The 17,869-nt window shown below is 50.2% G+C and overlaps 1 protein-coding gene across 1 annotated transcript in view; it reads right to left on the bottom strand.

Annotated features, from left to right (window-relative positions):
• The window catches only part of LOC140392542 (solute carrier family 35 member E2B), a 52,045-nt gene extending 34,560 nt beyond the window's left edge, over nucleotides 1–17,485 (bottom strand). Inside the window, exons 1-2 of the mRNA XM_072477821.1 lie at nucleotides 17,311–17,485; nucleotides 4,961–5,496 (exon numbers count right to left, since the gene is read on the bottom strand). Coding sequence (XP_072333922.1) covers nucleotides 4,961–5,282 — 322 coding nt within the window. The 5' untranslated portion in view covers nucleotides 5,283–5,496; nucleotides 17,311–17,485. The remainder of the gene's footprint in view (nucleotides 1–4,960; nucleotides 5,497–17,310) is intronic.
• Nucleotides 17,486–17,869: the final 384 nt, after the last annotated feature.

Below are 17,869 nucleotides of genomic sequence, written 5' to 3'. Positions count from 1 at the left end.
CATTCCGGCGTTTGTTCGGGTACACCGGGGGAGAATTCAGAATGTCCTATTCACCTATCAGTACATCTTTCAGGACCTTGTGGGAGGAAACCAGAGCACCCGGCGGACACACAGACACGGGGAGAACATGCAGACTCCGCACAGACAGTGATCCAAGCCGGGGATCAAACCCAGGTGCCTGGTGCTGTGGAGCAACAGTGCTAATCAGAGACTTCTGGTGGCGGCCATGGAGGGGTAGGTCGCACATTTGATGGCTCCCGCCTGTAACGGACTTTTGGACCTTTTCCCCGTTTTTTTTAGGATTTTATGGAATAAAGCAGTGAAGAGTGAGATACTAAGGAGAAATCCCCCCCCCCCCCCCCCCCCCCACCCCCCCCCGGTGTATGGAGAATTGGACCAGACGTGGCCGTGTGAGACGACAAAGTCCTATAAGGGAGAAGCAAGCAGAGCTGGTAACACGGGACAGCATGGCGGAGGGCAAGGGCCCCGGGGAGACGGCACAATGGTCGACGGAGCAGCTGGTGAAGTTTTTCGAGGATTGCTTCGCTGAGCTGAAGGAGGACACGCTGGACCCGATTAAGGCTTCGATTGATCAAGTGGTTCAGAATCAGGAAACCCACGGGAGAGCGATCCAGGAGGTTGAACAAAAGTTGTCCGAGCACAAGGTGTATATAACCGTGCTGGAAAGCAAGTTGGGGATGATGAACGACCACCAGAAAAGAATGCAGGAGAAGCCGGAGGACCTGGAGAATAGGTCCAGGAGGCAGAATCTCAGAATTGTTGGCCTCCCTGAAGGCAATGAGGGATCGGATGCGAGGGTCTATGTGGCGGGCATGTTGGAGAAGTTGATGGGGGCTGGGGCGTTCCCTCGGCCCCCGGAATTGGACAGAGCGCACAAGAGCCCTCGCGAGGAAGCCCAGAGCGAACGAACCACCGAGGGCCATGGAGGTACGTTTTCACCGGTTCATGGACAAGGAACATGTTTTGCGGTGGGCCAAAAAAGAACGGAGCAGCAAGTGGGAGAACTGTGAGATGCGCATTTATCAGGACCTGGGAGCGAATTTGGCCAAGAGGCGAGCTGGGTTCAATCGGGCAAAAACGACCCTCTTTAAGAAGGGGGTGAAGTTCGGGATGCTGTACCCAGACCGCCTGTGAGTCACACATGAGGAACGGGACTTCTACTTTGAAACACCCGACGAAGTATGGACCTTTATTTTTTTTTTTTTAGTATGGACCTTTATTAAAGAAATGAAGCTGGAGGCAAATTAAAAGGCACTTAAGCCTTGGAGAAGTACTGTGGCAGCGATTTGTGATGCTGGATCATAAAAATTTAAGTAGCTCTATGTGAAATAATGGGCTGTGTGGATGGTTAAAGGTTGATCTGTCTTGCAGGGACCCTGTTAGAGGGGGGGGGGGGATGGGCTTTGAATTTAGTTCGGATTTTTGGGTGACTATTTTTTCTAAAGTGATTGTTGCTTCACTGGTTTTTTTTCTGTTGCATGTTTACTTGGGAACGTGATGCTTTTAAAGTGTTTATTCATGGGGGGGGGGGGGGGGGGAAGAGAGGAGAGTACAATAGGGAGACAGACTGCTCGGTGCCAGTGGCGGGAGCTATCGAGTCAGCATAGGTCAGCTGACTCTCGGCAGCGCAGTGGGGGGTGCACAGGTGTTAAGCTGGAGCTTGACTTGGGGGATTGGGTTTTTAGTGTTGTTGCTAGGGAGAGAGGGAAGGAAGCGGGTGGCGCGAGCTCGAGGTTGGAAGCCCCCCGTCCAGGCTGATCACATGGAACGTGAGAGGACTGAATGGGCCGGTCAAGAGGGCTCGCGTGTTCGCGTATTTAAGGGAACTGAAGGAGGACATGGCAATGCTACAAGACATTGCTACAATGACCCACCTAAAGGTTACAGACCAGACGAGAAGGAATTGAAGGGTTTTATGAAACAGATGGAGGGAGTAGACCCATGGACGTTTGCACGGCGGAGGACGAAGGAGTTTCCCTTTTTTTTCCACATGTCCACAAGGTGTACTCTCGCATCGACTTTTTTTGTTCTGAGCAGGGCGCTAATACCGAAGGTGGTGGATACTGAGTACTCGGCAATTGCAGTGTCGGATCATGCCCCCGCACTGGGTGGGTCTGCGGGTTAGTGTGGAAAGAGGGCAATGCCCGCTGTGGAGACTGGATGTGGGGTTGCTAGCAGACAAGGCGGTCTGTGGTTGAGTTAACAAGTCCATCCAGAACTACCTGGAAAGAAATGATACAGGGGAGGTCTCTGCAGCCACGGTCTGGGAAGCTTTGAAGGCAGTAGTCAGAGGGGAATTAATCTCGACACGGGCCCACAGAGAAAAGGCAGAACGGGCTGATGGGGATAGATTAGTGCAGGAGATACTCAGGTGGACAGGAGATACTCGGAGGCCCCAGATGCCGGGTTACTGAGGGAGCGGCAGAGGTTAAGGTGGAGTTTGGGCTGTTGATCACAGGGAAAGCAGTGGAACAGTTGAGGAAGGCAAGAGGGGCGATCAATGAGTATGGGGAAAAAGCAAGCAGATTGCTGGCGCACCAGCTCAGAAAAAGAGAGGCGGCCAGGGAGATAGGGAAAGTAAAGAGTAGAGACGGTAATACTGTCCTGGACCCAGCGGAGGTGAACGAGGTGTTTAAGGACTTGTATAGTAAATTATATGAGTCGGAACCCCCGGCTGGGGTGGAGGGGATGAGTCAATTTTAGGATCAGTTGAGGTTCCCGAGGGTGGAGGAGTACCTGGTGGAGGAGCTTGGAGCCCCAATTGAGATTGAGGAAATAATCAAGGGGCTGGAGGGCATGCAGTCGGGCAAGGCCCCGGGGCCGGATGGCTATCGGTTGGAATTCTATAAGAAGTTTTCAGAGATATTGAGCCCACTGCTGGTGAGGACATTTAACGAAGCAAGAGAGAAGGGAGTCCTCCCCCAACAATGTCGCAGGCCTCGATTTGATTGATCTTGAAACGGGCGAAGGATCCGGAGCAATGCGGGTCATACAGATCGATTTCTCCAGTAAATGTGGATGCCGAACTGTTGGCTAAGGTACTGGCCACAAGGATAGAGGACTGTGTCCCAGGGGTGATAGGGGAAGACCAGATGGGATTTGTTCAGGGCAGGCAACTCAAGGTCAATGTTTGAAGGCTTCTAAATGTTATTATGATGCCCTCAGAAGGAGAGGAGGCAGAGGTAGCGATGGATGCGGAGAAGGCTTTTGATCGGGTGGAGTGGAAAGCGCTGGGAAGGTTTGGGCTTGGTGAGGGCTTTATTGACTGGGTGCAGTTTCTCCATCAGGCACCAGTAGCGAGTGTGCGTATGAACCGGCTGAGGTCGGGGTATTTTGAACTGCACCGAGGGACGAGGCAAGGGTGCCCCCTCGCCCCGTTACAGTTTGCTCTGGCCATAGATCCATTGGCCCATGGTGTTAAAAGCCTCTATGAACTGGAAAGGGCTGGTTCGGGGGGGGATGGACCACCGGGTTTCGCTCTACACAGATAACCTGCTCTTGTACATTTCGGACCCGCTGGAGGGGATGGGAGGGGAAGTTATGAGAATCTTGGGGGAATTTGGCAATTTTTCAGGGTATAAATTGAACATGGGGAAAAGCGAGATGTTCACGATCCAGGCAAGAGGGCAGGAGAAGAGATTGGGAGAGCTGCCGCTTAGAATGGTGGGGAAGGGCTTTTGGTATCTGGGAATCCAGGTGGCCCAGAAATGGGAGGTGCTACACAAGTTAAACCTATCCCAGTTGGTAGAACAAATGGAAGGGGACTTTAGGAGATGGGACATGCTCCCGCTATCACTAGCGGGATGGGTACAGACCATGAAAATGACGGTCCTCCCCAGATTTCTGTTCGTCTTTCAGTGCCTCCCCATCTTCATCCCTAAAGTCTTTTTCAAGCAGGTGAATAAGATTATTTTGGGTTTTGTGTGGGCAAGTAAAACGGGGGGGGGGGGGTAAAACAGGTGCCGGCCTTTCCACTGCTGCCGCCACGGGGGATACAGGATAGAGTAGTCTCCAGTACCTGGGTGAGAGAGGGGAAGGTATCGGATATTTACCAGAAGCTTTCAAAGGCGGAGGAAACTCCGGTGGAGGAAACTCTGGTGGAGGAGCTTAAGGGCAAGTGGGAGGACGAGCTAGGAGGCGATTCATGCCCGAAGCTTCGAGGGTTTTGGCAGGGTTTTGCGAAGGCAATGTCCACGGTGCTAAAAACACGGGTGGTGCCAAGTCCGGAGGTAGCGAAAGATCCGGGAGTTCAGGAGGCGAAAGAGGCCGACGTCCTGACCTTTGCCTCCCTGGTAGCCCGGAGACGGATGTTATTAATGTGGAGGGAATCAAAGCCCCCCAAGTGTGGAGACCTGGGTTAGTGACGTGGCTGGGGTTCTCAGTCTTGAGAAAATAAAGTTTGCCTTAAGAGGGTCAATGTTAGGGTTCTCCCGGAGGTGGCAGCCGTTCGTTGACTTTCTCGGGGAAAATTAAAACGGGCGGATTGTTGTTGTATGGTTGAGGTGCGTGAAGATTGGGCTGGGGGGAATGTTTAATTTACCATGTTGATGTCATTGTTTTTGTTACTGTTATAAAAAATTTCAAATATCTTAATAAAATATTGTTTTTTAAAAAGTGCTAACCACCGTGCTACCCAACTATTCCTTCCATAAAAAAAACCTTTGACGTTATAACAGATCAGCATTCAAAGAAAAAGTAACTCACTTATTTTGCCTTTAGCTTGGTATATGATTGCATTTTCCTGAAAAGGAGTGACTATATAGTGTCTCGGACATGGATGGAGAGTAGTTGCACCAGCATGTACACAGCTTTAAAAACAAGTTGCTTCATTCAAAGATTCTAAATATGTGAGTAAAGTTAGAATACAGAACTAGCCAAAGTTCAGCCAGAACTGTCAGTGCAAAAACAGTAACATATTAACATTAAAGATTGATTTTACCCAGCACTCCTGGCTCTCCTTCCAACAAAGTGAGGATGTACTTGTTGAGGAACAGTGTACAGAAACTGAAAAAATACCAGAGGCTGAGATACATCATGGCCTTGACACTCCAAACTCCAGAGTTTGATTCAATGACTGTAGTCTCAGTGATGGTGATTTTTAATACATTTTCATCTGTGCAACTGTCACTTCTTGTGATTACAAACTTTTCATTCCTATTCAAAAGGGAGCAAGGTCCTGGAAAATTATTTTCTTTTGACGACTTCTCATCAGGAGGCTTTTTCTTGTCCGTCAGAGGATGGGAATTCTCAGTTAGGGACATGCTATAGCTGGTTATCTATGGCTTGGCCAGATACTGAAAAACAAATGTTTGAAATGTTCCAGTATGACAAAATGGTCACTCAACCAAAAACATAAAGCCACGAAAGGTTTATGTATACGGCTCTGTTAATGTCAAATGTGTAATTTGGTCACCATCCAGTTCCTATAGCATTGGTAATTTCCACCTTGTTAATGTTGCACCATCCATTCAGCAGCTGAAAGCAAAGAAAAAGCTATTTTAAAAGTTAACCCCAAAAAATATTTGGTATATACAAATGCCTTGATGAAAATTGCCTCTGCTAAAATCCTAACAAACATTTAAATCCAAACAGGCTTTAAAGATAAAACTACATAATTGGATAGTTCTAATAATTTTCTTGTCATGCTTCGGATCAAGAAACTCAAGTATCCTTCAGTGAAGTTGAAAATCGTGGGCTGAGAATTGTAGCCACCCTTTTCTCCACTGAAACGTTTGAGGAGGGAGGACAAAGAACAAGTGAAGTTATGCACTTTGGTAGGAAGAATAAAGTAGCTGAATATTATTTAAAGAGAAAGACTGCAGGAAACTACAGCACAGTGGAATATGGGTGCTCCTTGTGCATAAATCACAAAGACTAGCATGTAAGTTTAGCAGGTACCTGGGAGGCAAGTGGCATTTTGGGCTTTATTGCAAAGGGAATAGAGTACAAAACACAGGGAAATATTGCTAAAACTATACAAGGCACTGGTTAACCCACCCCTGAACAGGTTTGGTCCCTTTACCTATGGAAAGATACATTGGCAATGGAGGCAGTCCAGAGAAGGTTCACTACATTGATCCCGGGTATGAAGCGATTTTCTTATGAGAGGTTGAGTAAGTTGAGCCCATATTCACTGGAGTTTAAAAGAATGAGAGGCGCCCTTATTGAGACATGTCCGATTCTCAGGGGGCTTGGCAGAGTAGATGCAGAGATGATGTTTGGGAGAGTCTAGGACCAGAGGGTAGATATAACTCTTGGGTCTAATGTGAAATGGGGGGGGGGGGGGGGGGGGAGAAGAAGAGAACCAGGATCAGGATTCTGCATTTGATAATTAGCCATGATCATAATGAATGGTGGAGCAGGCTCAAAGGGCCGAATGGCCTACTGCTGCTTCTATTTTGTGTGTGTTACTATGGAACCAGTTTTGGGGATAAGGTGGGACAGTGGAGTGGAGGCTTACATCAGATCGAGCGTGATCCCATCAGAAGGCATGGCAGACTTGATGGGCCGAGTGGCCTGCTTCCACATCTTATGGCAGGACAAGTGGACAGAGCAGTCAATAAAGCATTCCATATCCTAGGCTTGATTATTAGTGGCATAAAGTTCATGAGCAAGGAGGTTATGCTGAACTATCATCAGACACCAGTTAGACCTAGGGTGGTGCATTGTGTACAGTCTGGGCCTCATACCGTAGGAAGAATGTGAATACATTGGAGAGAGTGTAGAAGAGTTTAAAAGATTGTTTCCAGGGATGCAAACCTTCAGTTATGCAGAGGGGTTGGGACTGCTCCTCAGAGAGAGAAGGTAAAGAGGAGATTTAGTAGGTGTCCAAAACCATGAGGGGGCTGGACAGAGGGGATGGGGAAACCGTTCCCACTCGTTAAAGGATCGTGAATGAGGGAGCACAGATTTAAAGCGATTTGCAAAAGAAGCCAATGCAACAGGAGAAAATACTTTTTCACAAAGCGAGTGGTTTGGGTCCGGAATGCACTGCTTGGCAGTATGGTGGAGGCAGGTTCAATGAAGGGGACATTAGATGATTCTTTGAATAGAATGTGCAGGGTTACAGAGAAAAGGCAGGAGAACGACACAAAATCATATGCTCGTTTGATGAGCTAGTGGAGACCTTTTTTTTTTCTTTATAAATTTAGAGTACCCAATTCTTTTTCTCCAATTAAGGGGCAATTTAGCATGGCCAATCCACCTACCCTGCACATCTTTGGGTTGTGGGGGTGAGACACACGCAGACATGGAGAGAATGTGCAAACACCACACGGACAGTGACCGGGGCCAAAGCAAACTTGGAAATGGGTAAACTCAGAGGGTTGGTTTATTTGCACAGACTAAAGATGCAGGACACGGTGTCGCTATGCAACCCCCTATGCATTCATACAATAAAAGAGGGATAGAGAAATATTTACAGTATAAAGGAAGGGTGCAGAGCCCTTAGTAGATTCCAATGGCCAGGCCTAATTTATGAACTGAGGATGTGGTTTTTGTATAATTCCCCTTGAAGTTTGCCTCTGCAGACTACAGGATCATTAGTGTCTTTTCAGAAATAATGAGATGCAAATTTATTCAATACTTCTAGTTTGAAGGTCACAGCCAGACATAGCTTCAATCATTTTAAACGGTCATTGTCCAGTTTAATTTTCTTTTATTAGACTTCCGGGTGCGGCGATGACCAGCTAAGTCGCACGTTTCGGCAGCTCCCGGTGGAACGGACGTTTGGGCTCTTAAAAGGAGCCCCAACGGCAATTTAAACGGCCAAAAACACTGTGCGGTAAACTAGAAGGGAATCCCCCCGGACACGCATGGATAAAGGAGAGGATAGCAGCCGGATTGCGGAGGATCCTCTGGAGCAGCGGCAAGGAAGGTAAGCTCAAAGCAAGATGGCGTCGGAAGGTGGCCGTTTGTTATGGGGCCCAGACCAACAAGAGTTCCTGCGGCGCTGTGTGGAAGAGCTGAAAAAGAAATTGAAGGAGTTGTTGGCCCCGATATTACAGGCGATTGAAGGGCTAAAGGAGGAGCAGAAGACTCAAGAGCAGGAGCTTCGGGTCGTGAAGGCAAAGGCTGCTGAAAACGAAGATGAAATACAGGGCCTGGTGGTGAAGACAGTGACGCACGAGGCGCAGCACAAAAGGTGTGTGGAGAGGTTGGAAGCGCTGGAGAATAGCTCAAGGAGGAAGAATTTAAGAATCCTGGGTCTTCCCGAAGGCGCAGAAGGGGCGGACGTCGGGACATATGTGAGCACGATGCTTCACTCGCTAATGAGATCGGAGGCCCCGACGGGCCGTTTGGAGGTGGAGGGAGCTTATCGAGTTATGGCGCGAAGACCAAGGGCAGGAGAAATACCTCAAGCCAGTGGTGAGGTTTCACCGCTATAATGACAGAGAGATGGTCCTAAGATGGGCGAAGAAAACTCGGAGCTGCAGGTGGGAGAACGCGGTGATCCGCGTATACCAGGATTGGAGTGCTGAGGTGGCAAGAAGGAGGGCAAGTTTTAATCGGGCTAAGGCGGTGCTTCACAAAAAGATCCAGTTTGGAATGTTACAACCGGCGAGATTGTGGGTCACACACACCAAGGGAAGCACCACTACTTTGAGACGGCAGAAGAGGCGTTGACATTCATTGTGGACGAGAAGCTGGAATAGTCTGGCGAGAGAAAGAACTTTTGGGACAAAGTGGTGGGGTGATCATGTGGGGCGAGGAAAAGGGGGGGGGGGGGGGGGAGAGAGAGAGAGAGAGAATGATTTTTCAGTTTGTTAATCTTGCGATCCTGTAACTTTTCTCTCTTCCCCATGATATGGGGGGGGGGGGGGGGGGGGGGGAGGAGAGTATGAGGAACTGTGGGCACCGGTCATTAGGGGCGGGGCCGAGTGGGAAACGCGGGCTTTGTTCCCGCGCTATGGTAATTACGGCGGGAACAGGGACGCAGGAAGGAGGGGGCCTCGCACAGTGGGGGCCGAGGACAAGGGGGAAGCCGAGGTCAGCCAGAGTTCGCTGACTTCTGGGAGCAACATGGGGGTCGCAATTACGCTAGGAAGGGATCTAGCGGAGGGGGGGGCTAACTGGGTTGCTGCTGCTAAGGGGAAGGGGGAGCTGTTATGGGATGGGGTGGTCGAGGCGGGAGGGCGCCGTCGGGAGGATACACGGGTACGTGGGAACCGGGTGAGGAGCTGGGTTAAAAAAGGGGATGGCTAGTCGACAAGCGGGGGGGGGGGGTAAAGAGCCCCCCAACCCGGTTGATCACGTGGAACGAGAGAGGGCTGAACGGGCCGATTAAAAGGGCACGGGTACTCGCACACCTAAAGAAATTAAAGGCAGATGTGGTTATGTTGCAGGAGACGCATCTGAAACTGATAGACCAGGTCAGACTACGTAAAGGATAGGTGGGGCAGGTGTTTCATTCGGGTTTGGATGCAAAGAACAGGGGGTTGGCTCTCTTGGTGGGGAAACGGGTACTGTTTAAGGCAAAGACCATAGTGGCGGATAGTGGGGGTAGATATGTGATGGTGAGTGGCAGATTGCAAGGGGAGGCGGTGGTTCTGGTGAACATATATGCCCCGAACTGGGATGATGCAAATTTTATGAGGCGTATGTTGGGACGTATCCCAGACCTGGAGGCGGGAAAGTTGGTAATGGGGGGAGATTGCAATACGGTGCTTGATCCAGGGCTGGACCGATCGAGGTCCAGGACCGGGAGGAGGCCGGCAGCGGCCAGGGTGCTCAAGGACTTCATGGAGCAGATGGGAGAGGTAGACCCCTGGAGATTTAGTAGGCCTAGGAGTAAGGAGTTCTCATTTTTCTCCCATGTCCACAAAGTATATTCACGGATAGACTTTTTTGTCTTGGGAAGGGCACTGATTCCGAAGGTGACAGGGACGGAATATACGGCCATAGCTGTTTCAGACCACGCTCCACATTGGGTAGACCTGGAGGTAGGAGAGGAAAAAGAACAGCACCCACTCTGGAGAATGGATATGGGCTTATTGGCGGATGAGGGGGTATGTTTAAGGGTGAGGGGGTGCATCAAAAGGTACTTGGAGCTTAATGACAATGGAGAGGTTCAGGTGGGAGTGGTCTGGGAGGCGTTGAAGGCGGTGGTTAGAGGGGAACTGATATCCATAAGGGCACATAAAGGGAAACAAGAGGGTAAAGAAAGGGAGCGATTGCTGAAAGAACTTTTGAGGGTGGACAGGCAATATGCAGAGGCACCGGAGGAGGGACTGTACAGGGAAAGACAAAGGCTACATGTGGAGTTTGACCTGCTGACCACGGGTAAGGCGGAGGCACAGTGGAGGAGGGCACAGGGTGTACAATAGGAGTATGGAGAGAATGCGAGTCTGCTACTGGCCCACCAATTGAGGAAGAGGGGAGCAGCGAGGGAGATAGGTGGGGTGAGAGATGAGGAGGGAGAGATGGAACGGGGAGCGGAGAGAGTGAACGGGGTTCAAGGCATTTTATGAGAGGTTATATAAGGCTCAGCCCCCGGAAGGGAAGGAGGGAATGATGTGTTTCTTGGATCAGCTGGAATTCCCTAAGGTGGAGGAGCAGGAGAGGGTGGGACTGGGAGCACAGATTGAGATGGAGGAGGTGGTAAAAGGGATTGGGAGCATGCAGGCGGGGAAGGCCCCGGGACCGGACGGATTCCCGGTGGAATTTTAGAGGAAGTATATGGACTTACTGGCCCCGCTTCTGACGAGAACCTTTAATGAGGCTAGGGAAAGGGGGCAGCTCCTTTTGAAGAAGGAAAAAGACCCGCTGCAGTGTGGGTCCTACAGGCCCATTTCCCGTTTAAATGTAGATGCTAAGCTCTTGGCCAAGGTGATGGCGATGAGGCTAGAGGACTGTGTCCCCGGGGTGGTCCACGAGGATCAAACTGGGTTTGTTAAGGGGAGACAGCTGAACACGAACATACGGAGGTTGCTAGGGGTAATGATGATGCCCCCACCAGAGGGGGAGGCAGAGATAGCGGTGGCGATGGTTGCCGAGAAAGCATTCGACAGAGTGGAGTGGGATTATCTGTGGGAGGTGCTGAGGAGATTTGGTTTTGGAGAAGGGTATATCGGATGGGTACAGCTGCTGTATAGGGCCCCGGTGGCGAGCGTGGTCACGAACGGACAGAGGTCTGATTACTTCCGTCTTCATAGAGGGACGAGGCAGGGGTGTCCCCTGTCTCCATTACTGTTTGCATTGGCGATTGAGCCCCTGGCCATAGCACTGAGGGGCTCCAGGAAGTGGAGGGGAGTGCTCAGGGGAGGAGAAGAACACCGGGTATCCCTGTATGCAGATGATTTATTGCTGTATGTTGCGGACCCAGTGGAGGGGATGCCTGAGATAATGCAGACACTGAGTGAGTTTGGGGCATTTTCGGGGTACAAGTTGAATATGGGTAAGAGTGAGCTGTTTGTGGTGAATCCGGGGGAGCAGAGCAGGGGAATAGATGACTTACCGCTGAGGAAGGTGACAAGAGATTTCCGGTACTTAGGGATTCAGATAGCCAGGAGTTGGGGAACCTTACACCGGCTTAATCTAACAAGATTGGTGGAACAGATGGAGGAGGATTTTAAGAAATGGGACATGGTGCCCCTTTCACTGGTGGGTAGGGTGCAGGCGGTTAAAATGGTAGTCCTCCCGAGATTCCTCTTTGTGTTTCAGTGCCTTCCAGTGATGGTCACAAAGGCTTTTTTCAAGAGAATTGAGAAAAGTGTCATGAGTTTTGTGTGGGCCAGGAAGACCCCGAGAGTGAGGAGGGGGTTCTTGCAGCGTAGCAGGGATAGGGGGGGGCTGGCACTACCGAGCCTAAGTGAATACTACTGGGCCGCCAATATCTCAATGGTGTGTAAGTGGATGGGAGAAGGGGAGGGAGCGGCGAGGAAGAGATTGGAGATGGCGTCCTGCAAGGGAACCAGCCTACAAGCAATGGTGACGGCGCCGTTGCCGTTCTCCCCGAAGAAATACACCACAAGTCCAGTGGTGGTGGCAACATTAAAAATTTGGGGGCAGTGGAGACGACATAGGGGAAGGACGTGAGCCTCGGTGCGGTCCCCGATAAGAAATAACCATAGGTTTGTCCCGGGGAGAATGGATGGGGGATTTGGAGCATGGCAAAGAGCTGGGGTTGTGCAACTGAGAGATCTGTTCGTAGACGGGACGTTTGCGAGTCTGGGAGCGCTGACGGAAAAATATGGGTTGCCTCAAGGGAATGCACTTCGGTACATGCAACGGAGGGCTTTCGCGAGGCAACAGGTGAGGGAATTCCCGCAGCTCCCGACGCAGGAGGTCCAGGATAGAGTGATCTCGGGGACATGGGTGGGGGATGGTAGGGTGTCGGACATATACAGGGAAATGAGGGACGAGGGGGAGATCATGGTGGATGAGTTGAAGGGGAAATGGGAAGAAGAGCTGGGGGAAGAGATTGAGGAGGGGCTGTGGGCTGATGCCCTACGTAGGGTAAACTCGTCGTCCTCGTGCGCCAGGCTAAGTCTGATACAATTCAAGGTTTTACACAGGGCGCATATGACCGGAGCACGGCTCAGTAAATTTTTCGGGGTAGAGGATAGGTGTGGGAGATGCTCGAGAAGCCCAGCAAACCACACACACATGTTTTGGTCATGTCCGGCACTACAGGGGTTCTGGGTGGGGGTGGCAAAGGTGCTTTCGAAGGTGGTGGGGGTCCGGGTCGAGCCAAGCTGGGGGTTGGCTATATTCGGGGTTGCAGAAGAGCCGGGAGTGCAGGAGGCGAAAGAGGCTGATGTCTTGGCCTTTGCGTCCCTAGTAGCCCGGCGAAGGATATTGCTTATGTGGAAGGAAGCCAAACCCCCGGGCGTGGAGACCTGGATAAATGACATGGCAGGGTTTATAAAACTAGAACGGATAAAATTTGCACTATGGGGTTCGGCTCAAGGGTTCACCAGGCGGTGGCAACCGTTCATTGACTACCTCGCAGAACGATAAAAGAAATGGGAAGGTGACAGCAGCAACCCAGGGGGGAGCCCGGGTGGGTCCACAGGGGTGTTTGTGTATAAATATTTGTACTAGGCTATGTATATTGGACTGTTTGATTTTATTTTGGAGAGTTTTTATTTTTGATAGGGCAGTTGCCATTTAGTTTATATATTATTTATTTATTTGTTAAAAAAGGCCACTGTTATTTATACTGTTTTACTGTTGTAAAAAGGAAAACCTTTGTATTGTTTGGCCAAAAAATCTGAATAAAATATATTTAAAAAAAATTTTTTTTTAAATGTATTTTATTAAAGCAACGATGATATATGTATATGTTTCATAAAAATAGAGGTTTTCACTCTGTCACAACATATTTTTGTGGCATCGTAAAACAAACAGTAGGTGTATTTTAATCTTCTGTAAAGTTTCGCCGAGCAGAAACTTATAGCCAAGTTCCGCACACATGAGTGCGGCCTCAACCGGGACCTGGGATTCATGTCACATTACATTCATCCCCCACCATCTGGCCTGCGAAATCCTACCAACTGTCCTGGCTTGAGACAATTCACACCTCTTTAACCTGGGGTTACCCCATCTCTGGATCTGTAAAGATTTAATCACCTGCTAATGCTTGCATTCCAAACATTGTCTGGCATCTTTGAATTTGTCTATATATGTGTTTCTGGAACAGACCTCTTCATTCACCTGAGGAAGGAGCAGCGCTCCGAAAGCTAGTGACATCGAAACAAACCTGTTGGACTTTAACCTGGTGTTGTAAGACTTCGTACCGAAAGCTAGTGACATCGAAACAAACCCGCAGGACTCTAACCTGGTGTTGTAAGACTTCGTACTGTGCTCAATAATCAAGCCAGATTACTCCTTGGCATATAAAAAAGGTTGCCAAGATTTTTTGATTGATAGTAAATATCCCACCATTAACAAGCAAAAGGCAGACTTTCAAAGTGGCTCAGACATGGCATGTTTGCAGGTGTTGCATTGTCTCAGTAGGATAGTGAGTTAAATTTTCACTCAAGACAATTAAGCACATGATTTAGTCTTGGCTGCACTATTAGTGGATGTTGCCTAAAGTACAAGACACTAAACAAGGCTGTCTCTGCCCTCATGAGTAAGATCTGACACATACTCAATAGGCAAGGAGTTTTCCAGACATACTGGCCAGTAATTATCCATCAAACAGTGGCTAAAAACGTATCCGATTATTTATTTAAATGCTATTTGTGATACCTGGTGCCCAAATTAGCTCCTACATTTATAACAGTGGCTGTATTTTATTTATTTATGGTTTTTTTTCATGTATGGAATGAACAATACGTTTCATCGTACCTCATGACAATAAAACAAATCCAATTGCAAAAATTTTCACTGGCTGTAAAGCATTCTGGGACATCCCTGTGGTCATGAAAGGTGCTATATAAATGCAAGTTATTTCTTTCATGTGTACAATGCCAGACAACAATTTTCAAGGAAAAGAATAGTATTCCACCTGGTATTTTTCACCAGCCTGCAAATTATGGTAGCTGCAGAACAGATAATGTAACTGAACACGTATACTCCCAGATCAGTGCAAAGTAAAGATGTGAGGGTTTTTTTAAATTAGTTTATGACCCAGCATGCATTGCCCATCCCTAATTGCCCTTGAGGGGGCAGTTAAGAATCAACAACACTGCTGTAGATCTGGAATTCACATGTAGACCAGACCAGATAAAGACAGCAGATTTCCTTCCCTCAAAGGCATTAGTGAAGCAGGTGGGTTTTTACAACAATTGACAATGGTTTCATGGTCATCATTAGACCTTTAATTCCAGGTTTTTATTGAATTCAAATTTTGACAGAGGCAGTATTTGAACCTGTGTCCCCAGAGCATTTCTCTGGGTCTCTGGTTTACTCGTCCAGTGCCAATACCACTATGCCACCACCTCCCCCCAAAAGTGACTAATGCATGGATTTGTCTAGGGAGTTACTTATCAAAATAAAGTGTTGATTAATTGTAAATATATGAACGGCTTTTAATCAGCACTCAGAATCTGGAATTGGGATTATTTTTGCATAACTTACATCAAGAGATCAATGTTCAGTGAAACAAACTAGTTTCTCGTCACATGAACTGATAAAAGGTGAGAACGGGGCAGCACGGTGGCACAGTAGTTGAGCATTGCTGCCTCACCCCACTGAGGTCCCAGGTTCGATCCCGACCCCAGGTCACTATCTGTTTGGAGTATGCACGTTCTCCTCGTGTTTGCATGGGTCTCATCCCCACAACCCAAAAGTCCCACAAGTCCCGAAAGTCGTGCAGTTAGGTAATTTGGATATTCAAATTCTCCCTCCTTGTACCCAAACACGCCGCAATGTGGTGACTAGGGGATTTTCAAGTAACTTTGTTGCAGTGTTAATGTGACAATAAAGATTATATTTTGCACAGGCTAGGTGGATTGGCCACGCTAAATTGCAATGGAAAAAGAATTGGGTACTCTAAATACATAAAACAAAAACAAACATGACAGGTGAGAACAGATGAAAAAGCTGATGTTTTTATGAAGTGTTGGCCTGAGAGCTTGCTACATAGACATAGACACAACTGTGGACAATATTTTCTGTGATGTGAAAAATAACTTTTTTTTAAAAATGCAATTAATTGCGAGTAAACCACCAAAAGGAATTATGTGGGGTGAGACACAAGTTATTTTTGGCACTGCAGGGAACACACAAATCGACTTTCTCACACCCCTTTCAGAGTCATGAACACAGCCAAGTCCATCTCACAAACCTGCCTCCCATCCACTGATTCTGTCTACACCTTCCGCTGCCTTGGGAAAGCAGGCAGCATAATCAAAGACCTCTCCCTACACTCTTCAAACTTCTTCCATCGGGCAGGAGATACAAAAGTCTGAGAACACACACGGACAGATTCAAAAATCGCTCCTTCCCCGCTGTTACCAAACTCCTAAATGACCCTCTTATGGACTGACCTCATTAACACTACACTCCTGTATGCTTCACCTGATGCCGGTGTTATGTAGTTACATTGTGTACCTTGTGTTGTCCTATTCTGTAGTTTCTTTTATTTCCTTTTCTTTTCACGTACTAAATGATCTGTTGAGCTGCTCGCAAAAAAACTACTTTTCACTGTACCTTGGTACATGTGACAATAAACAAATCCAATCCAAATCAGGGCTCGGGTTTAACCTTCCCGACACACAAGGACAAGTTTTCCAATCCAACATGCCCACTTTGGTACAGAGGTTACTGATCAGTCCTCTCCGTGCAGGGTGCATGCTGCAGCTCGCAGCCGCTTGCAAAGAAATACCGAGAGCATTTCCAACATCAAAACCACCCAGGGAAATCAAACAACAATTTCTCCAACTTGTCACAGCCTGCTTTTCAACCATTGCCACTCCCCTTGTCCCTCCCCTGTCCCTCCCCGGTCCGCACCCGCCCTCCCCCTTGTCCCTCCCCGGTCCGCACCCGCCCTCCCCCTTGTCCCTCCCCGGTCCGCACCCGCCCTCCCCCTTGTCCCTCCCCGGTCCGCACCCCCCCTCCCCCTTGTCCCTCCCCGGTCCGCACCCCCCCTCCCCCTTGTCCCTCCCCGGTCCGCACCCCCCCTCCCCCTTGTCCCTCCCCGGTCCGCACCCCCCCTCCCCCTTGTCCCTCCCCGGTCCGCACCCCCCCTCCCCCTTGTCCCTCCCCGGTCCGCACCCCCCCTCCCCCTTGTCCCTCCCCGGTCCGCACCCCCCCTCCCCCTTGTCCCTCCCCGGTCCGCACCCCCCCTCCCCCTTGTCCCTCCCCGGTCCGCACCCCCCCTCCCCCTTGTCCCTCCCCGGTCCGCACCCCCCCTCCCCCTTGTCCCTCCCCGGTCCGCACCCCCCCTCCCCCTTGTCCCTCCCCGGTCCGCACCCCCCCTCCCCCTTGTCCCTCCCCGGTCCGCACCCCCCCTCCCCCTTGTCCCTCCCCGGTCCGCACCCCCCCTCCCCCTTGTCCCTCCCCGGTCCGCACCCCCCCTCCCCCTTGTCCCTCCCCGGTCCGCACCCCCCCTCCCCCTTGTCCCTCCCCGGTCCGCACCCCCCCTCCCCCTTGTCCCTCCCCGGTCCGCACCCCCCCTTGTCCCTCCCCGGTCCGCATCCCCACCTTGTCCCTCGCCGGTCCGCATCCCCACCTTGTCCCTCGCCGGTCCGCATCCCCACCTTGTCCCTCGCCGGTCTGCATCCCCCCTTGTCCCTCGCCGGTCCGCATCCCCCCTTGTCCCTCCCCGGTCCGCACTCCTCGCCTGCCACTTCTCTTCACCACTCGCCGAGCGCCCTCACAGCACGACACACTCCTCACCTTTGACAAACAAAGCCTTGATTGCGGAATCTAAGCCATCCTCCCGCCCTGACGTGCACCTGTTTTGACGGCAAACCTTCCACCAGGCTCGCCTCTGAGCCAGCCACAAGTAGACTCCCCCGTCACAAGGCGCTCGGTCCAGACTGAACAAAGAGCGTCAAGAAGTGTCCCGCCGCTGGGCATTGTGGGCTGTAGCGTGTTCGCCAGAGCAGCCGGGCGCTGATGACGCATGGAGGATGGGCGTGGCTCCGCCATGATTGACATGCCGGGCGACCACTCCAGGGGGAGGGGCAGGTCCAGGTGGGAGCTCACGTGATGACCTCTCCTGGAATATGCCAAGCTAGAGTTGGCAACCCTACATCCAATTATTTTTTAAAATAAATTTAGAGTACCCAATTCATTTTTTCAATCAAGGGCAATTTAGCGTGGCCAATCCACCTACCCTGCGAAACTCTCGTAAACACGGGGAGAATGCGCAAACTCCACACGGACAGTGACCCAGAGCCGGGATCGAACCTGCGACCTCGGCGCCGTGAGGCATGAAGTAAAAAATTCACCA

The sequence above is a fragment of the Scyliorhinus torazame genome, chromosome 16, assembly GCF_047496885.1.
Source record: "Scyliorhinus torazame isolate Kashiwa2021f chromosome 16, sScyTor2.1, whole genome shotgun sequence".
Lineage (NCBI taxonomy): Eukaryota > Metazoa > Chordata > Chondrichthyes > Carcharhiniformes > Scyliorhinidae > Scyliorhinus > Scyliorhinus torazame.
Note: the sequence above shows the minus strand (reverse complement) of the source record. Positions and strands in the feature narration are given on the sequence as shown.